This window comes from Caretta caretta, chromosome 17 (assembly GCF_965140235.1).
Source record: "Caretta caretta isolate rCarCar2 chromosome 17, rCarCar1.hap1, whole genome shotgun sequence".
NCBI lineage: Eukaryota > Metazoa > Chordata > Testudines > Cheloniidae > Caretta > Caretta caretta.
This window is the reverse complement of record NC_134222.1, coordinates 6,327,644-6,353,844: the sequence shown is the minus strand read 5'-3', so window position 1 is coordinate 6,353,844 and position 26,201 is coordinate 6,327,644. Positions and strand designations below refer to the sequence as shown.

At 42.4% G+C, this 26,201-nt stretch overlaps 1 protein-coding gene across 12 annotated transcripts in view; it reads left to right on the top strand.

Annotated features, from left to right (window-relative positions):
• Positions 1 to 25,530, top strand: part of BCAS3 (BCAS3 microtubule associated cell migration factor) — a 510,082-nt gene extending 484,552 nt beyond the window's left edge. For 8 of the 12 annotated variants that reach the window (XM_048824521.2, XM_048824531.2, XM_048824525.2 and 5 more), the window contains 2 exons: positions 2,753 to 2,818; positions 24,600 to 25,530. In XM_048824521.2, the coding sequence (XP_048680478.1) occupies positions 2,753 to 2,818; positions 24,600 to 24,748 (215 nt within the window). In that variant the 3' untranslated portion in view covers positions 24,749 to 25,530. The remainder of the gene's footprint in view (positions 1 to 2,752; positions 2,819 to 24,599) is intronic. The other 4 variants (XM_048824529.2, XM_048824526.2, XM_048824527.2 and 1 more) reach the window with 2 other exon arrangements.
• The last annotated feature ends 671 nt before the right edge of the window (positions 25,531 to 26,201 follow it).

Sequence of the window (26,201 nt, the reverse complement as noted above, 5' to 3'; positions counted from 1 at the left end):
ATTGCTGGCTCATATCTACTTTATTTTGCAAATAATACCTTTGGTTGCTATATATTTGTAAGATTTTTCTTTGTAAGAATGTGTGCCTTCTTACTGATCATAAAATATAAAGCCTTGCGTTAGGTCAGTTTGCATCCTAAATCATAAGCAAAATAATAATCTGTTTCTCTAAATTAATTTGGATCATGTGTCAGGAGCAGAGATGGGTTCAAGCTAAAATCCTGTATTCAGACCCTGCAGAAAGATCCCCAATTTTTGAAGTTTGGGCCCACCTCTAACTATGAATTTTGCCCCCAGCGAACTTCTGTCATTGCCATTATCATGGTCAATAAAACCAACAAGATTTGTATAGAGCAGTAAGAACAGAATTTAAAGGGAAATATTTTAAACCAATTCTAAACCAGTTCTAATGCGAAGTTTCCATAAAAGGCCAAGGTAAATTTTTTACCTTAACAGACCCCTGCAAAAATGCTGGTAGTCTGTTTAACTACCAACTTTGGAAGTTTAGGAACAGAAAAGGTCAAAAAGTCAAAGTTCCAATGGCTCAGCAGGCTGACGTGGTTGAGGCAGAGCAGTTTCATAGCCAGTGGGACACAGGAGTGATGTGGCCAGCATCACATCAGCCTGCCTCTGACTGCTTTAACCCAATGGATCAGGCACCCGTTTTGCAGTTGGGTGAACTGAAGGTGGCCTTTCAGTGTGAAACTGAGCAAAATTCGAATCCACAAACTTGAAGATAGGTATGAGAAAATTTCAGGAAAGCTCAGAATCTGAAAGCACATCTAGAATCAAATGTTGCGTCTGGTTACCATAATGTTACCCTGGGTTGAACCAAAATCCCAGACCTGAACACCTTCGAGCTTTGGGAGGGGAAGTTTTTTGAAATCCTTATATGACTTTTGTGGTTTGCGCCTATCTCTGAAGTTCATGAAAAGAAATAAAGGGAACAATGCGTGCCTGTATTGACTTCAAAAAGATGTTCATCTGCCTAAAATTGAGGAGCAAATGAATCTCATTCCCACTGATTGTTGAATTCTGCCAATGCTGAACAACGTCTGTGTAGAACAAATGGGTAAGGTCACAAACTCTGTGTGTGGAGACTCAAAGATGAGTAGACACCTACCTTTGGATGTTTAGTCCAAGGAAAGGTGTTAGCCACACACAGTGATTGTCAGAGCTTGAATTGTAATTAGTTAAAAGATACAACGTCCCTTCCTTCCTCTTCTTTCCTTTCCTTCTTCCTTTATTTTAACTAAGGGAATTTTGTTCCTTCTCTTCTCTGTAACTCTTTTCTCAGTTCCAACCTTGAACTGGGTGGTGGACAAAAATTCGACATAATTGATGTGCCGTCTGAAGGGCGTTTTAGGCAGACATCTGCACAGATTCAATGCAAAGGCAGCTTGGGCAGCAAACAGACACATAAAATGACCTTTCTACTAAAAGGGGGCTTTGAATGTCTGGGGCATTCATCCCAGGCTCTGAGACCAAATTCTCCCCCTTGGATAACTCCAAGAGCTCCAAACAATGTCTACGTCACACGATTCATCTGAATAAAGTCTCAATATTTTTTCAATATATAGGAGTCTTTCAGAGGTACATTTTTCAAAGTGCAGTGTAGGAGAAGCACACATTTGCAGTCGTTATTACATGAACAGATTCTCATTCAATTATCTCTCACACACTGTACGGCAATGTAAGTTCTTCCAGGTACATTATGAGCACGGTTCAGAGATATAAATGTGTATCTCTCATCAGTCGTGACAGCCATCACACACCAGTTCCTCAGCCGGTGAAAATTGGTGCATCTTCCCACAAATCAATGGAGCTGCGCTGAATTACACCGAATGAGGATTTGGCACTGCATGCCAAATTTCTTGCACGCTACACTGAAAACTTATCCAGACGTGTGGTGTTTAGTGTCGTCTGATAGCTTTTAAATTCCACCCTGTAATGGGTGTGATTTAACTTTATGAAATTTCTTCAGTATAATTGTAGTCATTGTCCTCCAAGTAGTTTTCTTCTGTGTAGTGTCTGTGTAGTCTTATCTCCATTCTAGCACACCCTGTGTCTGCTTTCAAGAGCTTTGTCTTGTCATGTGCCACATATGTATGCCTGTCTTAGCTGCTATACATCCTGCTAAATGCATTAGATACCCTAAAATTGGGTTCCCATTCTCTTGTCCTGGACAACTTCAGGTTGCACACAAGTGTGCATTTTATGTGACTGTCCATATACTTTCCCTTAACAGACAACTCATACACGCAATAGGGCCAACAAATGCATTCTTAACTTAATAACTATTACCAAATCCTTTGAACGTTGACTGTTAACCATTTTTAAACGTGCACTGTGGGGAACAGCAAAGCTCTCCAGCCACATGCTGCCAAATCAGCCATTTCCCCTTTAAAGCTTCTGTTAGCTGCAGCTAGCTTGAAAAAGAGCAACTGTATCTTTCACTGAAGTTTCTTTTGGGTCACACATTATTTAGGGGCGTTTTGAATGGAGACAATGATGCCGATACTAAAAATATTTTCAGTGTGAATTTAGGTTCATTGCCATTTGCAGAAGAAGCTGCAAGTCTCGTGATGTTTCTAAAGGGGGTGTGCGTACCAATAGACAAATCTGACTTTCTACCATTTGATAAGCTGGTCAATTGCATTTATTTATAATCAAATGTTGTTTTGGGAAAATCCTTTTTATTTTTTATTATTATTTAAAAACAAATTAAAGAAATATTTTATTTTTGATACAGACACAGCCGTTGAAGTAGCAGTAAAAAACATCTCCACAGAGAGGCACATGGCTTTGAAATGTTTTGGTATGTAACATAACTGCATTGTTATCAGGTCTTAACTTTTGCACAGAGAATATTTCTTGTTGTTTTTAAAGCAAAACCTCTGTCAGCTTTGAAAAGGTTTTCGGAAATGTCCAGTACTCACATAAGATGGTAACAAAGGGTAAAAAAAAAATATTAAATGTTTTCATTCATTTAACAAGCAACATTGTTTTATCTCTCTTCTTAACCAAACAAGAGTTTCTTTGATTTTTTTTTTAAGTCAAATTTAGGATTCTGCTGTTCAGAGCGGAGAGGTCACAAGGCCCTAATGCGTTTAGCATTGACTGCCCTCTCTTGTAGTGCGTCTATTAGTCAGTAATTTGATTTGTACCTATTCATTTGCAGTCCCTGCAGGAGCTCTGAGCTGGCCCCACGTATAATTGGTGCTGTCTCTATTTTTACATCATTAGATTAGCCCCGACTCCTGGCCACTTGTTGTCTGCGCTTGTCTGTCCATTTATACAACCTAATGTAACACAAAATTCATTACTGATCACATTACTTTCAACTCTGAAGCCAGCCTTGTGATAAACATTTTGTTAACCCTTTCTTGCCAGTGTGCTGGTTTAGAGGACAAATGCACTTTCTCTAGGCAGGAAAATCAATATAATAATAAAACAAAGTGGAATCACATTTCTAGATTTGTCATTCCTCTAGGAGAAAGAAATGGAAAAAATGTAAGAGGTGATTAAATGATTACTGTATCCATGCATCACCCGCTAGCATATGTGAAATAAGCCCAGTGGCATCCTTCCTGTCATAATATGAAGAAGTGGCACGCTATAGGCACTTAATTTGAAACTTAATTTCTTACTCACTGTTCTCCAAGTGTTTTAGGTCTTCTGTGCAGACTATAATCAAGTTATGACATTATTGGAACTGGACATTTTCCTTCCATTGCTTTGTCTCCGAGCAGTTAGCAGGAAAACAATTGACTTTCTCCTTAGAGATCTGTTGTTGTTGTTCAAATGATTAAGTAGATTAATTCTCTTACCGCAGAACATTGGTGTTCCATATGAAATTCTGAACAACCCTTCTTTTTAGTGTGGCTTCGTTCATGTTTGTCTGTCCTATATACTCTTATCCTTTTAAAGCAGTAGCCTTTTGGATCGCTGCGGCTTTTGCCATTGATTTCAATGGGAATGGGAGCAGGCCATTGGAGGGATTTGTTTGGGCCTGACCCTTCAAGGAGCTGAGCATCCTTTTGGCTTCTATTCTTGGGGGCGCTCAGTACCTTGCAGTGTCAATCCCTCAAGATGGCATTTGCTACTTAATGAAATAAATGTTGGTACCCGCAAAATCGATTGATTTTAACAAGTTTCTAAAGTCATTTTGTAATTGCATTGCATGGTTTGGAACACTGTCCGTTTGGCTTTTTTACATGTTTATTCCTTTATTAAATCTTCCTTTTAAAAGATAAAACAAAGCTCTAGAGAGTCTACGATAGGGAACAATCCTGCACTGGCCAGGGGTAGAAGACTGGGTAGCCTAGTAGGACTCCTCCATCTCTAACGCCTGTAATTCTGAGGTTCTTTTTAGTGGCGCTTGCAGATATTTGTATGTAGGCTGCAGCTTGGGGTCTGAGTATTTCTGGGTAGGGGTAAATGGCTCCCACTATCCAGCATTTGAGACAGATTGATGTTTTACAGATTCTTTGTGAGCCAAATCCTGCTCTGACTGGTGGTATGATAGCAGAGCGAGGATGAAGGCATGTGCACAGATCCGGCAGGCCAGGGCTGCATTCCATAAGATGGGTGCATGTGTACTTTGCAGGTTTCAACACCCTGTGCATCCACCATCTGGTGGCTAGCACTTGCTGCTGCTAGCATCACGGTCCAGTGCACCGGGTGTCAGAAGACCTGGGTTCCAATTTCAGATGTGCTACAGACTTGCTTTGTGACTTTGGGCAAACAGCTGTGCCTCAGTGTCCCCATCTGCAGAATGGGGATAATAATACCCACTTAGTAAAGTCCTTTGAGAGCAATGGATGAAATGTGGTACATAAGTACTATAGGACTGATTCACTACTCCAGTTTTACGCCAGTGTAAATACACAGAACTCATTACATCGGCATAAAACTGGAGTCCAGCAGTGAGGAATCAGGCTGAAAGTATTCCTTGGTATTAACAATAGCCCACTTGGGGACAGGAGGCACAGGCTAGTGTCCTATCTTAGCACAGGCCTGTGCTTTATGGAGGGATCCTGCCCTCTTGCTTGAACAGTGTAAAGAGGATCCCAGAGCCCTCTCACCTACCTCCTTAGACACCAGCTCAAGGTCTTTGAGCCTAAAAGGACAAATCCCTTGCACGGATTCACAAAGTCCCCAGAGTAGCAGGACTGAATGTGGTTCTGCTGCATAGGTGGCAGGTCACAAAGAGGCCACACCAGGAGACTGTACATCCCCTCTATGCTGCAGAGCACTGCTGCAGACTTAAGGGAAGGGTGATATTAGCAAGTGAGTCCAGATCACGCCGATCCCCTGGCCAAAGCCCTTGCGTAGTGAGTGTGTAGCAGGCCACCATTGTTGTTACAGTCTGGCTGGTAGGAGAGGAAGGATGGTCCAGCAGTTAGGATGATACCTGCACCTCAGTTCCCTGCTCCACCTTGGGCAAGTCGTTTAGTCCCTCTGGGTATGTCTACCTTGCAATTAAACACTTGTGGCTGGCCCATGTCAGATGACTCAGGCTCGCGGGTCTTGGGCTGAGGGGCCGTTAAATTGCAGTGTAGACTTTCGGGCTCGGGCTGGACCCCGAGCTCTGGAACCCGAGCTCTGGAACCCTCCCCCTACTTGCGGGGTCCCAGGGCCTCACCTCCAGCCCAAGCCCCAAAGTCTCCACCACAGTTAAACAGCCCCTTAGCCAGAGTCCCGCAAGCCTGAGTCAACTGACATGGGCCACCTGCAGTTTTTAATTGCAGTGTAGACATACCCTCTGCGCCTCAACTCCCCATCTGTAAATTGGGTATAATAGCCCTGCTCTTCTTCACAGGGTGTTATGGGGATAAATATGTTAAAGATTGTTAGGCATGAATGGGGGGAGGTCCAATAAGTATTTTAGATAGATGGGTGGATGCTGAAGTAGTGATTGTAGAAATGGGGGGCAGGGACTGGCCAGATTCCCGGTTAGTGAGGGGGAAGGATTCCATCTTCAGGCATCTATCTTTCTATCCATCGGTATACACCCGATCTATCTATCTATCTATCTATCTATCTATCTATCTATCTATCTATCTATCTAATCATCTCAGTGTTTTATACTGTTGCCCATCACCATAGTATCTGAGCACCTTCCATTAATGTAGATTCCCAGCACACATTTTCTTCATGCGTTGAAAATCGGTCCCTTTGCTTAATTTGAAACAATGTGCTGCAGTAGCTAAATCCCCATTCTGGCCTCTGTGTAGCATCTACGCCAGCCTCTGGTCATTAATGTACTGTTCTCTGTAACGTGAAAGGAAAAGACCCAAAGTTATTGAAAAGCCCTCATAAAGTATTCATTGTGCTCATTAGGGGAAACAGGAGCGAAGGAAATAGAAGGGAAACCATTTAAGCAACGCATTGTTAAGCAGGAGAACTTTTAAACGAACACTTCTTATTAGAAAGATACCATAAAGTATGAGTCACATTAAACAACAAAATACACATTAACATGGCAAAATCCTTGTCAATAAATGGAAGGTCAAAGACCAAAACAGTGAAAATGCACCAGTCTGGGCCAACCTCTTGGCCCTGTGGTTTTTCTTTCACGCAGCCACAGAGGCTCGTATTCCGCTGCTGCGTCCAGTCTCTTGCTCCTCAGACCTGCAGCTACCGGGACTGTTGTGACAGCAGCTCAGTTCCTGAGATAACGGAAGTACTGCACATTTCGGAACAGCATTGATGGGCAACTGTAAAGTGCCATCTGAGCCTCCTGTGCCAAAGGAGGGCAGCATCAGTCTGTGGCATGGAGTGAAATAGCGGGACGTTCCATAGAAGACCCCACTTTCCATTCATAGGTGCACAGACCCTTTTCTACTACCGTTTCATAGAGTTTGCTGCCTCACTATTAATTAGGACACCGGTCATTTCCCTAATATGTTTCTCGAAAAGGCTATCAGATAAATAATAATCTGAACTTTCTGAAAATCTGGACTTGCTATCCAAGCCTGGCATTTAACCATAGTGTCTAAGGAACCTCACGGCCTTGGGCCCACAGCCCCACTCTGATGACCCGTATTTGTTCACTCCACCCCTGGCACACTGGCTCAGCAGGCATAGCTAGCAGTTCGAGGGGAACTAATCAGGAGGCGAGTGGGAAGTGGCAAGGGAAGTAAGGAAGGATCGACCGCCAAATGAGGACAGAGACAACGGGGAGGAAAGAAGAAAGTGATTCATCTTAATGGAAGACCTTATTGTAGATCAGCTGATTCAGCCCTTGCGTATTACTTCAGCTACTTCCTAATGCTTGGAATTGTCTTTTCTAGCGGCAACACTTCTGTCTGTAACCAGCAGGAGGTGATGTCTCTAAGTCAAATCCTGGGAGATGCTAAGCTCCCCTGGAAGTCAAAGAGTGTTGCAGTCATGGTATGGAAATATTATCCTTCTCTCCATTCCTACCCTCTGCCATGTATAATAAATAAAACAATAGACTTTTATTCATTAACATTTATGGGGAAATGTTAATATTAAACTGTAAGTGAAAAGCCATATCTTATTGAATTCTTCTGCTGTGTTATTGAGAGTCTAATTGCATTTTGCATTTAAATAAAAAACAGATGACTTTCAGGACACTCAGGCGGGCATTCTGTAAGTGAGAATTTATCTTGCGATCTAGGTAAACAATGTCTCATCATTTAACAGATATTATAAATAATGGGGTTTTAAGCACTTTGCTGGGAGTTCATATTGGCTCCACACGGGTTGCAGTAAGAGAGAGAGAATTCAGTGATATCTTGCAGGCATCCGGTCAGAAGAGATTATATCCTGATCTCTCTTCTCATGTTGTAGCATTTTTCATCCTACTCTGTTTATAGTTGCTAAATGTTCTATGCTACTATCCTTAGACAAAAATAATGCAGATATAATTTTGCAGGCACTATTCTTTGCAAATGGAAAAATCTGCCAAGCCAAAGTGACACTCGGCCAAAAATAGAATTTGTTTAGGTCTGTAGCATAATTCCATACAGGTGTTTTAGAGGGAATCATCAAACGAAATGTTCTTTTTAAAAGTTGGTTAGCTCAGAGATCTTCAACTTTTTTGCCAAGGGTTAAAGGGACACCAGGATAAAATAGATGTTGTTTTTAAAATAATCTTGACCTTTTTTGCTAGCACCTCCTTAAATTACACCAAATTCCATGATGATATAAGGAATAGATTAGAGAGAGATTAAAACCTTTTAACAAAATTTAAAACCTAAATGACTTCCCCCCCCCCATTTCTGCTCTTTATTTCCTTTTTACACTTCATCTTAAACAATGAAAATAGACAAGTCTGTTTTTCTTTTGTGGCTAGCCAACTCTTAATGTTTCACTTTATGGTTCCTCATACATTAGCAGGTTTTTGATTCATCAACATTCAGTTACCAGTGGCACTTTTTCCTCATAAATTGCAAAATCTTCCTCTTTACCATGTCACTTTTCATATTGTGTCCCCCAATAGAGAGGGAATTGGTTTTCCCCTGCTGATAGAACTAGGTAGGACAGTGGAGGGACACTTTAAAACAATCATTCACAGCTGTTAGATAAGGAGAGTAGGGGTGAAATCATGCCCCTTTGAAGTCAATGGGAGTTTTGCCATTTACCTCAGTGAGGACAAGATTTCATCCTATGGGCCTGATCCAAAGCCCTTTGAATTTAATGAAAAGACTCCCATTGACTTCAGTGGGCTTTGTATGAGGCCTAGGTTTGTATCCATGCATCTCTACCAATATTAATCCTAATTGGTGCCTTCTTGTCAGTGCTGCTTTATAGGCTGACCAGCAAGGAGAGTAATACTACAGCAGTTTCAGTTCTGGGAAATTTAGAGAAGGCTCCCTCAGCATTCATAGTTCAGTGTGTGGGATGTCCCAAAACCTCTTAATCAAAGGCATATGATTTCCAGCAACTATAGTAGCCATGTGAATCTAACACAGCATCTAGAATTGGCTAGACTGGTTATTTTAGAACATCTAGGAAATTCTATTAATGCCATTGGCATAGGCAGCATTTGGAAACACATGCTTGTAGAAATGTCTCTTTCCACCAAGGAAGTTGTTTGTAGTATTTTGCCTCAAAAGGCACGTGAGTCCTTCTCCCCGGAGCACTCCCATAGTAAATGGTTTATTGGCATGTCCATTGTTCAATAAGCGTTTTCAAGATCTGCCCAATAGTTGAACTTTGACTGTTAAGTTGAAGACTATACTGTGGTCTTTAAAGGGCCCGCTGGGGTCGGACACTGCACCTACAGCCGTTCCTGTCGGTGTTTTGTCTGGAAAAACTCCAGGCAGGAAGAATGTGCCCAGGGGGCCACTAAAGGAGAGGACACAGAATTAGCAACTGCTCCCACCCATTGCAAAGACGTGTGCTCCCTCAGCTCAGCCCACATGCTCCAGCATGGCACGTGGTGTGGGGAGGGGTATGAAAAGACTTCAGTGGGAGCTATAAAAGCTGAGCACATTACAGAACTCTTGTCCAGAGGAGACTAAAATGTGGGTGACTTCTTTAGAGAGAGAGATAAAGGCAGTCTGCTAGTCAGCGTGAGATAATGGAAAGCTGCTGAGCCCTCATGCCTACCTCAGAATCCAGATGTGGCCTTCTCCCATGTGCTGAATAGGAAGTCCCAGAGAGTCTCTCCCTAAATGCTCCTCATTCCCCCAGTGCTGTCCCAAATCAGACCACAAAACACACCCCACAGCTTCCCCTTTCCACTGCCAGAACACCTTGTGCATGCCTTAGCCTGGTGAGGGAGATCTTCCCATAGAGTCCCTTGTTCACGGAGAAGAATTCCCTGGTCTTACATTAACTCTTCTAGACTTCATGCAAGAGCTACGTGCTTATTTGTCTGCAGTACATTCACACATTTGGCAACGTTTTAAAATGTGGAACTTAAAAAAAAAAAGCCTAATGTGTTAAAATCTATTATTTTTAAATGATTTAATGATTTTTAAAATAAGGTTTTCTAATTAAAATGGATCCTTATTTTAAGCAGTTGATAGCTGCTCTCTGCTTTCAGGAGAGCAAATACGAATATGCTACACAGATGCATCTGAGTTAACTGAGGGCCAAATTGTGCCTTCACCTATAGCTTCCATCAGGGCGCCCGCGCACATGTATTTCCAAGGTCAGTTTAGTACTGTACGGGTCAGACATTCTGCAACAAATAAGAAAAAGATAGGGCCTGATTCTGGTTTTAAAAGTGTCTTGAGCCCTCTTTTAGTTAGTGCCTAAAAATAACGGAATCCAGAGGGTGTGTGTTTGTTTTGGCAGGCACAATCAAACAGTTAAACTAATTAAATAGTTTATTGTGGGTGCAATTATTTGTGGGTCAGCAAAAATTAAAGGGCATTTCTGAAAATCAGGCCAAGGTTGAAAAACTCAGCTGCTTAAAGCAACGTCATCAACTTTAATTTGTAAAAACGGACTAATTTGAAAAATGTTGAGATCCTGGTGGATCACAGGTGTTCACCCCTCTTCTGCCATTCCCCCCCTCCCAACCTCAATGACTTATCTTCACTTTCTAGCAATGGGGAAACTTGTTTGGACAAAGTATTCATACACTCCACCTTTCCAGCCATCTCTGCCTCTGGGCCCCGCTTTAGAACCAATCTCAAACAGAGTCCCATTTGAGGTGTTCGTGAAATATTTGGATACACATTTGGGGTTTTCTGACCCTCCAGTTCCTGGGTGGGACTGGAACTAGGATGGTGGACATACAATTTAAAAAAAAAAAAAAAGCCTCCTCTCGTGAGATTTCTATCTTCATTTTTTAGATACAAGAGGCTCAGATAGTTTAATAAGCATCTGGGACCAGATCCTCAGCTGGTGTGAATTGTTGTGACTCCATTGACTTCAAGAACTATTCTGAGTCTCGCCAGATTATCATCTGGCCTCCAAACTTTTATCTGCTTCTCCAAACCAAAGCCACACACTGAATAATTTGAGCTTTCACCATCAGGGCATCCTTCTCCCTCAGGAGAAGGGCACAGAGTCCTTCTGTAGCTCTCCTTACAAAAGGGTCACTATGTCATAGGATATTAGAATCTATACCAGGATGATTTTGGTCTGCAGTACTCCAAAATGAATTGCAGCGATGAGGGACTCAACAGTACTGTTTTTGGCAGAGGTACACACTTTTACATACCCCTCCTCCCACACACACACAGAGAAAACAAAACTGTAACAGCACAAAATGTGTCCATTTCCTGAGTTATTCAGTACCTTCTTTTTCTAAATTAGGATGTTAGGGGATCCAATCATAACGAGGGGTGAAGCAAGTTTTAGACATAAAAGAAATTGCGATGGTTTTGAGGTTTAGGCATGTCTGAAATCTCTTGTTCAGCGTATCAGTGAAATGATGCCCAGACTGTGAGGTAATCACCATATTTATTATGTTGACATTCAGGAAGCTTTTCCATGATCAGATTGTTTCCTAGGACTGTTGAGTTGGGGATGGAAAAGCAGGCAGTGCTCATCTTCTTGAGCTGCTGTGACCAGATGAAAATAAGATGTGCCGTAGTATTGCTGGGGGACGCAGGGTCCCAGTCCCACAAGGGGCTGAGTACTTTCAGCTCGTGTTGACGTTAGTGGGAATTGAGGGTGCCCTGCGCTTTTCAGGATCAGGATCGTACTGAATAGACATGCTTTGGGCCTCAATGCTTTGACAAAGCCCTGGCTGGGATGATTTAGTTGGGGATTGGTCCTGCTTTGAGCAGAGGGTTGGACTAGATGACCTCCTGAGGTCCATTCCAACCCTGATATTCTATGATTCAAGCCTGTATATTTCCTCCAAAACTTTTGGGCAGGACCAGGCAACCTGGAGTTCTGTTTCCAGCAAAGTGGCAGAACAAAATTTAACAGCATGGAGTTGTTAAGGGTTGTGAACCATACAAAATAACATTTGAATTTGAATTTCCTTGGCAGAGGGGTCTCTAATGAGCAATCAGAGGCACTCCCACAACCCTAGGAACAAGAGACCAGAACTAGGGATTTTAATATAGTGTTTTCTCTGTACATGCTTTTGGTCTCAAATACACAGATGGGCTGCTTGTGTAATTGAAGATAAAAGATAATTCTGCTTAAATACATGAAAAACATATATGCACACTGGCTTGCAGCAGGAAAACATATATTAAATATGAGAAGGTACATTGTAGATCTCAAGATTTGAAAGCAAATGAAACCAGTTGGGAGACTGAAGAGTAAACTTTTAGTAGCAACATATTGTGACTTTGAAGTTCAGGGTTGTTTTTTTCCCTCCTCTTAAATCAAAACAATTACATCTGCTTCTTCATTTACGGGGGGTGGGGGAAGAACACACACTTTTGGAAATCTTGCATGAACAGTTAGTACATTTCACACTGTGTACTTCGGCTACAGAAATATGTTTTCTATAACTTTTAGATTGTTCTTTTAGCTTTTGAAACTTCACATACTAGCTAAAATGAGCAACTTGTCTTTTGAAAGTGCCATTTAAGTAGCAAAACGTCTTAAACCTCTTTATAAAAATATACAGCTGTATGAAATTTGAGATTATTTTTTAAAGCATTACAGTCATCGTGAAAGTGCCTATCATGAAGAATATTGTCTCTCTAAATGCTTAGATCCTTTATCTGGTGCACTTTTAACCTTCCATAAAATGTTCAGAGTTGAGCCTGGCTGTATGCCAAAGATTTGGGTATCTTACTGTTTATGTACATAGTTGTTGGGAGTGTTTGGGGTTTTTCTTTTTAAAGAAAACACAACAAGCTCAATATTTTTTGAAGACAAAATGCTTTAAAGGTGCACACATGAAAATGTTTTATTCTTGTCTCAACCATCTCATCTTGCTTGAAGTCAGTCCAGACATTTATGTAAATTCAGATGCCCTCTTAATTTTTGTAAGTGTTAATCATTTGGCATTTTAGCATTGAAATAATGCACTACAGAGTAATTGCACAATCTCAGTTGATTTTTGATGTTCAAAAGACTCTGTCTTCAGCCCTTGGGGTACGTGTTATCTTCAATATCTCCTCCTCCAAGTTGTTAGACCCTACCACCCTTTTTTCCTGACACGCCAGCTTTCATCTCCAATGCGTTACATTGTAGAGAATTCTATGTGGATTCAGCCTTAGAGTTGTTGTAAGATAATTTGACTGTCATGAATATTTTGCATAGGCCACTGATTTCCAATTTCATAGGCAGTGTTTGCATGTCTTTTCTACTCTGAAAATGTAATGTAGCCCCTTCTCTTGGGTCTCAGCATCTTTCCTGTTGGAATGGTGTGAAATAAATTCATACAGCGATTGATTTTCAGTATTAAAATATCATATCTCTGCATTTCCTCTTTTCAAAGTTGTCTAAGGTCTGTTTACTCAAACGGCTGATAAAAAAAAATTGCTACAATTCTTAGTGCTTCTGGGAACTTCAAATTTGTCACAACCCACTGGAGCTTCTTTAAATCAGAAATTAACAGTCAGACTATGGTTCTGCTGCTCCCAAAGCACAGCCCCTCGAACTTGAGCTCACGGAGAATCTTCGTTAGCTTTGATCAGGCCTCTGACACACATCTAAGCAATTCTTATGCTGTCCAACAGAGGGCAGTCGTGCACCTATATGCTACCCAATTCATTGCGGTGAAGAAAAATTTTAACACCTGAGAAGGACACCAAGTTTAACTACGATCAAACTTTGTAATCTGATGGGAAACATCCTTCCATTTGCTTAATTGCTGATAAATTTAAGACAAAGTAGCTCTTTTTATGAATGGGTCTGAAAAAATGGTGTGCCCCCAGCTGGCTGTGTAGCAGCTGTATGAACACGAAAATGAGACCAGCCCTCTAATTTCCAGATAGAGGAGACATACATGCCATTAAAAACAGCAATGTAGAGCTGGCGACGTGAGCAGCTGGAGGAGCTTGCTTCCCAAGTGTGTCCCTGGTGTCTTGGACAGGATCCTACGTGGGGCAGTGACGCGTCTATTTTTAGCGCACTGGCTCAGTCAGAGCTAGTGCCAGTATGTTTCATTGAGACGGGAATTGCACCTCCAGCTTGAGGCGTAGACATCCCCTTCAATGAGAGCAGACTTTGGTCTTTGGAGCTTCATGAAAGTTCTCGTGTGTGAACACATCCTGTTCCGTTGAGTAACTGTAGCAACATTACAATAAAAATGCTTTACTAATCCTTGTGTTAGGAAGAATCGTGTAGTTCATAAACATCTGGAAAAGCAGATCCTCAAGACTGCCGCTTGCCTTTTACCCTTCATTGTACATGGGACCCTTTTGGACACGAATCCAGATGGCAGAATCTTCATAATTACTATTTATTATTTGTAATAAACCGTCCTTAGAATTCAGATATTGGAGACCGATTGTGGCAGACGCTGTACAAACATGCATTAAAACAGTCCCTGCCCCGAAGATTTTACAATCTAGGTTAATAACAAGAAGATATAGAGCATCCCTACTGCCTAATACTTGGATATTCTAAGCAAGAGGACATATACAGTGCCCTGATTCTGAATAATGTAGCTGCAGGGGGGACTATTTGCTTTTCTTCAAAACAAAAGGAAGTTGCTTTGATTGTTAAATGAAGTTCTAATTTTTGCTTTGAACTGTTCTTCCAAAAGTTGCTCGTGTCCCCAGTGAAGTGTCATCTAACCCGGCCTTTTTAAAGAGAGACATCTTATTTCTCTTGTCCTATGGTATGATCAAATACCAGTTTTGCATCCTAGTTTCACAAAAAGGCAGAGAGTAGATTCTAGTGCTTCTAAGCACTTCCAATTTAAATTTGGATTGTAAAGGACCCTGTGAAATAATCCCAGTGAATGACAGAAATGGAACTCAGAGCTTCAAACATTAGTTGCTAATATGCCATACCGCTTCCTTGATTCCTAGCTGTTCATGGAGGAATTCCTAATGAATCTTCAGAAGTCTGATAGACTTTCCAATGTGCACTAATTCTTGCACTTCCTTCCCTTCCCCCACAACTCAGACCCTTGCTGGAGACCTTGTTCCTTTAAAAATACCGTCTGTATAACTCAAAAATGTTCAGCCCAGAAAAAGAAAAAGGGAACTTGACATTAGTTGAGCTTGAAAGGTTTGGTGCTGTGAAAAGTGACTGACGTGTGAAAAGAAGCTACAATTAGTTCTTTCCCCAAGCACTCTTCCATTCAGTCCAGGGTCACTCCTTCAGCAAGCTGAGGGCTTGAGTGTAATGTGTTGTGACAGTTTGAGTTGATGAAGAATAATTCTAGTATTCAGAGTTGCTGCTGCTTCCCCACTACCCTGACACATCAGGCTGGCTGTCATTGTATCATTTATCCAGGCTGCATCTCTGCCATGCTGTACAGGAGTTTGTGCCATTCTCAGTAGGTAGAGTAAAGGGTCAGCTCTTCCAGCAAATGATTTTTGAGGATATTTTGAAACTGTGCTTAACAGCCTGCTGTAGGGGAAGTCAAACAGAGAGAAAGGAAAAACCATTAGAAGAAATAATGCACTGGAGATGAGATTTTTGAGTAGACATAAAGGAGATACCATGGCTTCAAGTGGACCACTACCGAGAGAGCACAAATAAGAAAGGCAGCATAATTTATGAGTGTTCCGGGCAAAAGAGGGCTATATAGATTTTCTTTAGGCATTGAATTAATGTGCCATATAAAATGGCTTCACATTTAGGCTTGGCAGGGCTTTATACCTTTCTAGATTTGCTGTAGTCCTTTGACAGTTCCTGAAGCTTTTTTGAATTGAATGTACAGCAACCTGGCTTGGACTGGTGCCTGGTGTAACTTGTTCTGCTCCGACACATACCTGAGGATCACAAGCTTTGAGATAGCGCCATTCCTCCCGCCCCCATCGTTGGCACGAAAGTTAATAAAAGCAGAGGATTATTTTTGCAGTACGCTGGGACTGCAAGGTAGGATCAGGCTTGGTATTTGAAAACTGAAGGCAAATATTAACAGAAATAAGTATTTCCTACCAATTTCTGGCAGTTAGCTCACTAATGCAACAGAATACGGCATGTGCTGTGTGCACTGAAGGAAATATATCACTGATGCTGTTTTCAGCCTTTGGCAGGGATGAAAACAGGACAGCATGGGGAGGGAGTTACGGAACACAGAGAGCCATGCATTTGAGTTCCTATTGCTCTGTTAATCGGGTTTAGATTGCAGTAGTACCTGAAATGTGCTCCACACTTTCCAAGCACAGAGGAAGGCGTGCCTCCCGTCTAAACCTGGCTCACCCCCTGCAGCTGTCATTCAGCCTCAGTGGGCTCAGTGGTCATCCTCTCCCTAGACATTCCACAGCTCTTATTACAGGTCCCCAGTTCGCCCCAGCTCTGTGATTCAGCAGAGCAACAAAGTGACAACAGGAGTGGTAGGATTATGGTCTGATGAAAAAATCTGGGACCTAGAGAAGGCCACAAGAAAATCATTATTATTAGAGTTACATGCCTCTCTGGGGCACCCATCACTGGGCTGTTACCTTATGTATACGTGTACATGCACAGAGACAGCTACTTGGTGAGTGCCTGCAGTCCCTGGCAGGGTGGGGCCTCAATCTAGGTGGCCTGTATAGAAATGAGGGTGGGGAGTTCATTTTGTTTACACGTGGGATAGAGGCCAAGATTTTCAAAAGTGACTTGTGGCCAATGTGAAACTCCTTAAAGGGGCCTGATTTCCAGGAAGTGCTGGGCCCCCACCCTTGGGAAATCAGGCCTCCTTAAGGTGTCTTCCTAAACTATTTGTCACTTTTGAAAAGCGTGGCCAGAGTGAAAGCAGAAAGAAGCCTCTTCTATCAAAACAAATAGCCAGGCTTTGTACCATATACTCTGGGGATGGAGGAATAGATACACAGGACGGTGAGAGGCTGAGGGATGTATTCATCTGTGTGCAATGCTTTATGAGTATATGAGCATGAGTCTTTTCCTAGGAACTTACAATCTGTTCCAAACAACCACTGATAAAATGAGTACCTTCGCGGTGGGCATCCAGAGTTTACACATCATCCCACTGTATGAGCGAGTCGTTGCCAAATCTGGTAAAATATCTGCTATTTCAATGTGTCTCTTGTTCTTCGGGTCCAAATCTTGCTGTCAGCATTTTGGGTGAACCTCCTCTGCCAGGCTTAGAATGGGTGCAGTAGTATCGGTCTAAGGAGTGGTCTGTATTTTCTGATAGTGTTAACTGAGCATGAGGAAATATGATAGGGTTCTTCTCTGAAACGTACAGTGAAATAAGTATTGCAAGCTATTCACCTCCCTACTCTAGCCACTAGAAACACGGCTTCCTGCAGCATTTCCCCTCCTGCCTCTTCGGTCCTGGAGACGTTTTCAGGAGAAACGAATTCTTTCACTCCTTCTGTACTGGGAGATAATGGTCCTTGTTCTGATCTGTTCTACACTAGCATGCCTCCATTGATTTAAGAGGAGCATAATCCTGGTTTGCACCAGCAATAGATGAGAATCAGTCCCCCAGCCTCCCAGGGCCACGGAGCCACATTGACACAAATCTGCACATTAGCAAGTAGAGAATAATTGTTGACAGTTTTGTCTTTCTTCCCTTGTTTTTTGAGCCCCACGGAGCCTGTTTCCTTTGACATCTGGTAGATGTGCAGCACTGGAGATAAGTTTTTTGTTGTTTCTCTCCTCAACACAGTTCAACTCACGTGTGCCCTGAAGCCCTCTATTATTCTGTGATTCCCATTTCATCTGCTGGTGGCTGTTAGAGTGAGTGTCATAACTGAGAAGAGGGCTTCTCTGAGCTCTCCTGAACTGGCTTCCTCCTCATCTCTTCAGCAGACATTTTTGCCCCTTTTTATTTTTTTTTTTTAAGGCCAATCAGAACTTTGTGAGTCATTTCCTCTAGGGATGCGGGCAGGTTTTAGTATCTATGTTTCCAGTATTAGTGTTTATTTGTATTTGTGTTTATCTTTCACAGGCTTTTTAATGCCTCAGGGAGCCATTTATGGGGCCAAAGTAATGCAAGTGCTGGTCTTCTCACAGTATTTCATTTCCTTGATGGTGGAAATGCTATGAGAAGAGCAGTTCTTGTGTTATTTTGACCCCATAAATAGCTCCTGGAGGCCCCCTTCTTCCTTCGCCTCTCCATTTTGCAGACCCTGAAGGCTCAACCCTGGTTTTCTTGCCTCAGCAGAAGCAAACTGAAGGTATTGCAAATAGCCAGCAAATCTATAAAATGGAATGTGTTTTATGTGAGACACGATTTGTTGGCTAGCGTACAGGCCCATTAAAGTGCATCATAAGTTGTTTTACTGCTACGTTTAAGGAAGTTAATACATCTTGGCAGTGTGTACCTGTGGAAATGTAGATGAAATAACCTGCAGACAACCTAGGGCCAAGTCCATTCCTGGCGTAACACACGATTGAAGCCAACAGAATTACACCAGGGACAGATCGGTCTCCCAGTATTTGAGCAACGCTCAACTCCCACAGCCAACATAAGCAAGGATGTTCTAAGCTAAGGCTGCCATTCTGCCTTTCACTCACTTCCTTCTGCAGGTGGACTTTGGTTTTGGTTTTGAGTGAACTTAGCCCTCTGCTTATCCACAGAACAGGTACAGCACGGGCAGCAGCTGTGTGAGCTTCCTTACAGCTGTGCCAATGACCTGGAGGGTTCACCTCTGGAGTTGAGAAGGCACTAGAGTAATAATACGTTACACTTCCATAGCGCTGGGCAGTCAAGGATCTCGGAGTGCTTTTCAAAGTTGGGTTAGTAGAATTATCCCCTTTCTATAGACGAGGAAGCAGACATGGCAAGATTAAGGGCTTGTCTACACTTAAAACACTGCAGCACTTCAGTGGAGACATGACCTACACTGACTGGAGAAGCTCTCCCGTTGGCAAACGTGCTCCACCTCCCTGTGAGGCGCTAGCTAGGTCGACCCATTGACTAGAGCTGTGTGCACCGAGGGTTAGGTTGGCTTCGGGGTGTGGATGTTTCACACCTCTAAGTGATGTAGTTATACCAGCCTAACTTCCTAGTACAGAGTAGGTCTGAGACTTGCCCAGGGTCACAGAGGAAGGCAGTGGCTGAGTAAGGAGTAGAACAGAGGTCTCCTGACTCCCAGTCCACTAATAGTCCTCTTTCTTCAGCATTCAGTCCTTCATCTGCCTGCTGAAATTGCCAGCTAGATCCACATGTGAAAGTGGGTGTTTCTATGTGAGCATCCGCAGTATGATTGTCAGATATACTTCACATGAGCCATACGATATTAAAGACTTTTGGGCACTGCCAATCTGGGCTAGATTTGAATTCGCAACCTAGCAAAAAAGCTCATTATCCCTTGAGCCATCCATGCCCCCGGCATGATGTCACTTTTGGGGTCCATGCATATTTTAGATGCGTGCTGCACCTCCTCCACCCCCACTGTATAAATGGAATAGTGAAGAACAGAACTTTTAAGAGGGAGATTTTCAAAGGTCCAAAAATATCCAGTTCCCATCTGTGCCTTTGGAAATCTCCCCCAAATTCACTGGCTTTGCTTGGTTTATGTCACAAACTTAACATTATTTAAAGGAGCTTTTTGTCTCAATTCCTTTATATTCTTTTAAAACAGTAGATTTTAAAAAGATGGAAAAGGGAAGAAATAGGAAGTAAAATCTCCACCATTTAACATTTTCCCCTGTTTTGATCATGATCATATTATAATTTTTGAGAGTGTAAAACAGTATTGGACTAGGAATCCTTTATTTTCTGTAAATCTGTCTGTCCTTTGATAAATGAAGTCCCATGCGAATGCCTAGTTTCAAGGGTTTCAATTGGCAGAGATTTTTTTTCTCTCTGAACTGTACATACATGAAAGAAAGAAGTGGTTTAAACTGGAAATGCTGAAATGTGTTTAAATAGACACCTCTTAAGAATTGTATGACAATCGTCTGAAGGTGGATTTTTGTGTTCTCATGAGGGTTGATAGTATTCTCCTGGGAAGCTTAGGTGGTTGTCTCACCAAATTTTAATTTCGTCTCTAGCACACATGCATGTTGCTTTGTTACTGCAGGGTTCTTAAGAAGTGCTGCTGGAATTGATTTGCCTTTAAGGAAAACAATATTGAAAAAGCTGCTCTGAGAACGATAGACGTATTGAAAGGCTTGCAGGGACTGTGCAATGATATATAGGAGAAAGAAAGATGGCCAAATGTTGGGTGGAAGCTTGGCCCTATTCAGATCAATGGCAAAACTCCCATTGACTTCAGTGTAACCAGGATTTCACCCTTGGACATTTTCCTTTTAGCCATCAAGGGTACTGCTACTGTAAAGGTTATTACTTCTGTACCCATACAATACAAATAAATGATTTGTCTTTTAACTATAACAAAGCCTTTCTATGAGCCTGCATCTCTTGACATACACAAGCCCCAGAAGGACATGGAAACTGGTTCTGTCAAGTCTTTTCAGAAAATAGACTGGCCATCTGGCCCCTTTCCCTCCCTACAGCTGGGTGGTGTGAAACAGCTTGCTTACAGGATATTAGCACTTTTTACTCCACTACAACCTATCCTGAGCCTGTCCCCTGTTTTCTACCCCAAAAGCTGGAGGACAGTCTTCAAGACACTGGGTCATTCTTTTGTCCCTGGCAGAGCTTCAGAATGGAGCTTACGTTGACTTTGGACCACACATCCTTTTGCCTAGGGAGGTTCTGGAATCTCCACCACTGGAGGTTCTTAAGAACAGATTAGACCAATACCTGTCAGGAATGGTCTAGTTATTACATAGTCCTGCCCTGAGTGCAGGGACTGGACTAGATGACCTCCCAAGGTCCCTTCCATTCCTACACTTCTATGATTCTATCCCCTTTAAAATGCTTCCTTATCTGATTGACATTCAGGGACATAATGACCATGCTGACTTTGTCCATTGATGTAATAGCCATGAGCCTGACTGCCATATTTACAATGGGGTTGGTCTCCGGTGACCATGAAATGCCTAAGCCCACGTTGTGTAGCTGCTCTGAGGGGCAGAATAGGAAGCAGCCTCCCCAGGTGCATGCAGGGGTAGAGAGCCTGGGTTCCTCTTAGTGGTGCTTTATAATGTAGCACTTGGGATTTCAGCAATGGTACCTTACATATCAAAGTATGTTGCACCTCAGTCTTGCTGTGTAACTGGCTCCAGAACAAGTGTACACATAATGCTGAAACGTTTGAGTGAACTCAGATTAATCTGTAGGGCGGAATTTGCATCAGTGGGACTGGGGACATACACTCACAAAGATGCAGAGCATGTCCCCTGATCCCCAGACTGCTTCTCAGTGGAGCACAGAGCAGAATGTCCGTAGGCTTTCGGTCTCTTTGGTCCCTGTGTTCTGGATGAAACCAAAAAGACCTCCCCCTCTGCATAGGGGAAGGGTCAGAAATACAAGGGGATCAGCTAAATCCAGGAGACAACAAATGAAAATACAGGAAGGTAGCGTAGGTCATAGGTTTAAAATCAGGGCTTCCAAGGGGGACACAGAGCAAAGAACCCCAGACAGTGCCCACTGCTCCTCAAACGAGTCCAGGGAGCCGCTCGGAGGAACTCTGCCAGGAGACACACATAGGCTTTAGGGTGAAAACTTCCACCCAAGGCCTGTTGGTTTTTTGATGTGTGCCTACATGCGGCCAGAACTTGGGTCTTTGTTTCTACTTTAGCCTTTAACTTAGTCACACAGTTCATTCTCATTTTTAACCTGATTTGCGCATTGTTGCGTTACAGTAGCCTGTAGAGGCCTAAGCTAAGAGTGAGGCTTCATTGTGATGGGCGTTGTACAAACACTTAGCAAGCCTGGCCCTGCCCCAGAGAGGGTACAGTCTAAATAGCCAAGACAAAGGGTGGGATGGGGAACGGAGACAGAGAGAGGCAGCCCAAGGATCACACCAGGAGCTCAGTGTCTCCTGACTCCCAGTCCAGTGCCCCATCCACTAAATCTCAACTTCTCTCCAATTTTCTTGGGTTTTTCTCAGTGCTATTTTACTCCTTGGCACTAGCCCCCCCGGCTCCCCTAATGGTGGCGAGAAGTAATGCAGGCAGCCTGCCACGGAGAGCGCTCTTCTTCAGTGACTGTATCCTGGCTTGTAATGGAAAGGTTTTCCATTTCAGAGCAGCAGTAAAATACATGCAGATGAGTGGCCTAATTTTTAGAGGTGCTGAGCACTGTCATCTTGCACTGAGAAGAGCAGGATCGATCATTGCTTAGCACCCCTGAAAAGCCATAAGGCTTTGATTCTCAGGAAAAAAAAAATCCCCTTTAAGGTACTAAGTAAATCACTGAGGAATGGTTAATACAAAGGCACTGTTACTAAAAAAGGCTGGAGTTATGTAACACCTCAGCCAGAATCTCATGCATTCTTCCCCCCCACCTGTAAGCTGACATTTTGCTGCTCAGCGTTTGGGCTTTGGGAATCTACAGTACTGCTGCATCCTCCTTTTTTTTAATGGAACTGAAAATGCAGCACTTGCCTGAAAATCAATTATGGTTTTAGAAAGAAAGAGAGAGAGAGGAAAGTAACCTCGTAAGGAGTTCAACAGCCCTAATGATGTTTGATTGGAGCCTACCCGTGTTCTATCTTATTGGTGATGGCTACACAGTGAGTGAAAGCTCTGACATGAGACATTTAACCAAGCCAGCTGTGTGCAAGGCGAGATAAAAGCACAAAATCAGCCAGGAGCAGCATAGTGTTCTTGTGGGATTCACCACTCATTTCTGATTCAAATGACTGTTTTTACTTCCTGAACTCCTGGGACAGTTAAGAAATGAAGGAATATGAAGACATTTATACATTGTACATTCCTTAACAAAACACCGGCAAGAAAACCATGATTAGGGCATTGTCACTGCAGATTTGTTTTTTGGTGTAACCTATTCCAATTATCTCCATTGCGAACTACTTCCATGATCAAGTACTAAATTTGCCACATCTTACTAGACCAGGTGTCAGTTCAAATGGATCTATGATCCCATGTATGCACATGTACCGCATATTAATGCTAAGAGGAACGGTGCACTGTTAGAAAGGTACTTGGGTGGGGTGTTTTTTGTTTTAGTGACGAAGCTTGTCGCTGGGGCGGTGCATTTTACTTATACGCTTGTCCTTGTCTCTGAGTCTCAGTGCAATAAAGGGACTGTCGTAGTGTTTATAAATGAGGTAGAATCCCACTGCCGTGAATGGCAGAGATACAGTAATATTTGGCAGTGACAACGTTTAAAATCATTCTCCCAAATCCTGCAGTCCTTTACTCACTTCCTAGCCAGTCCTTGTTCAAGAAAAACTCCCATTGAAGTCAATAGGAAAAACTCTTTGTCTGTCAATCTGTGGGCTCCCTGTGTTTATCCTCTACCCATCACCATAGTAGTACAAGTGCCTGTCAACATTATACCAATCCGGTCAATGGCCTACAGATAGACTGTGGGTTTTTTTTTCCAATCCCCCCCTTTCCCATAGCAGAATTATTAGGGGCTTTACATCAGAGGTCTTAACTCTTTTTATCCATCCATCTTGAGTAAAGGTTGAGTAGAAACAGAGTGCGGAGCGTGGGCTTTGGCTCTCACTTTGCAACTCACCAGAATATTTGTTATAATCTGTCACTGAGTGGCTGGGAGAGGATGCTTGTGCTGTACGTGTGGTCCTGCCTAATATCACCGCTGCGTGCCATCGTTGAGTGCTGGAGAGTGTGATACTGCCCAGTCGCATTGCCTGCACGCTGCCACTGAGTCAATGTTTGGATTCAAGTGGCTCACGCAGAGTCAGAGTTAGAAATGATGTTCTGCCCACACAAAAATATGAGTGTTTCGAGAGTTAAGACCAGCATGGGAGGAATGATATGTGCATGACTGCAAGAGGGAAATAAATCCTGTCCAAATGGTAGTAACCTTAGGTCCCTGGGCCTGTTTACAGACTCTTCCAGCCCTCTGCAATCAGTACAGTTTCATCACCTTTTTGATGATGTAAATTAAATAGACACTAACCATGATCATTTCTGCTTTCTTCTTTTGCTTTGAGACATTAGCCCTAGCAGACAAGCACCCAGGAAAGTTTGTTGTTTCTGTTTGCCTCAGAAAACACAAAGATGCTTCCCACTGTATGTACAGCACAAAGAAGTTGTGGAAAATCCTTTTTTAAATAGGCTGTTGAATTGCATTGGTTGAGTGCGGTTGTTGCAGGTCACTGTTAGCGAGTATCACAACTGAACTCCTTTTCTAGTCCAGCCATATCACCATCTCTGCCTGTTTAGTGAAGTTATGCCATTGTTTGTCAATAGGACTTCTATAATTCTCCTTAGTTCAATCTTGCAAATCTCTGATTTTGGATCTTAATATATTGCAAATCAATATACTCGTCCCCAAGGACGAGATTAGACACCACATCTGAAACTGAAATACAAGGTTTAGATGTCTTAAACTCCATTTTTATTCAGACTGAAATATAAGCCTAGCGAAGAAGTAGATGTGATGCCTCGGGAGTGTTTCGTCAAATCACCCAGTAAAAGGTGGATGATGAGTGAATGCAATGTTAGAACAGTGATACAATAAACAGATTTGTCAGTAAAATGGCCTTCTAATGGCAAACGTCCTTCTTTTATCTGAAACATTAACCAGGGCCTGTTTTCTCGTTCCATTTCAGAGCTTCAGCGAGAAGGAAGCATAGAGACTCTCAGTAACAGTTCTGGTTCCACCAGCGGAAGCATTCCACGCAATTTTGATGGTTACAGATCACCTCTCCCGACAAACGAAAACCAGCCTCTAAGTCTTTTCCCTACAGGATTCCCTTAAATTAGCCAAACGTACGAGGAGAGATTCAGACAGGCTAGCCCAATGTCGCTCCATCTAAACAATTTTGATGTGTATTTCACCCACCAGTTAGCTGCAGTGTTGGATGGTTCTCGTTACACTAATAAATATTGATGACTCTTCTGCTTAAAGTCTTCTTAAAATATATTGGCAATTTATTGAGTTTGTTTTCCTGTGCAATATTGATAAGAAGAGACACTTTCTGCAATCCTTACAGCTTGTTGGCTTCTTTTTGGTGTGTCCAGGAAGAGACTGTTTAGAGGAGAAATACTTTTGAAACCATTTTTTGGCTGAGCCCATGATTTTACAACCATTACCTGCTTTTCCGTGCTTAAAAAAAGGGCATCTGCATAACTTGAGTGGTGAATTAGCCATCCAGCCGGTGAATTCTAGCTGTTTGCAAATTGAGGAGCATTGAAAAACGAACTGATGGAAGTGAAAACTTGAGGACTGTCTACGAGACAGATGGTGAATAGGACTGATATGTTGTTACTTCATTTATGCATCTCTTTGCTGTCCTCCTTTGGTTCCCTGCTGATATTAATTGATGACAGGAGTATTACAAATGAAGAAGTTTCTTTTTGTTCTTGGGAAGAATTATCTTTACTGCTCCAGTTTGATTCTAGTCATGTATTTTAGAAATGTACTTACTTGACTAACAGAAGTCATAAATATCTCATAGTCAGTTATAAAAATTGTTCACTGGAACTCTACTAGCTGTCCGAATGTGCATGTGTCATTGAATAAATCTAAGTTTAAACCAACCTGCTTTAGTGTCAGTGTTCCTGTCGTTTTAGTAGGACGTGTGTATGCTCCATGTATATTCCTGTATCAAATAGTATGTGCTTATTTACCAAGAATTGAGATCTTCCAGGCCTTAATTAAACCCACCTAAGAGCACCAAACTAGATCTGTTGCATCCTTAACTGTCAGCCATTGATGCCAGGCCAAACTTTTCAAAATGGATGGCTTAAATTAGGCACCTGGCATCAAAATAAATGGATGTCAGCACTTCCGAAAACCAGGCCAACTATTTAAATGCCTCAATATGGGTTTAGGTGCCTAACTTTCGGCTCCCAAGTAAGAACATTTTGGCCATAGTTCTTTGCAAGTTCATTTTTCTGTTCTTTTTTTTCTATAAAGTAGTTATTTTTAAAAAATAATCTCAGTGGACGCATGTTACAACCTGATAATCTGTTATTCATGGAGATAACATCCAGCGCTGGCTACTTGTACCTCTTTCACACTTCAGTAAGATCCGAGACACACAGCCCAGGAACCTCCATAACGAGACCTTTGTGGAGTCTCCATTGAATTCGAAGAGGTCGCAGGGTGAACAATCCGGCCAATCTTTACAGACTGTAGTGACAAGAAGCTTCCACGAGATCATTGCAAGGAGCCTCTGTTCTCTCCAATGACTTTTATACCAGCTGAG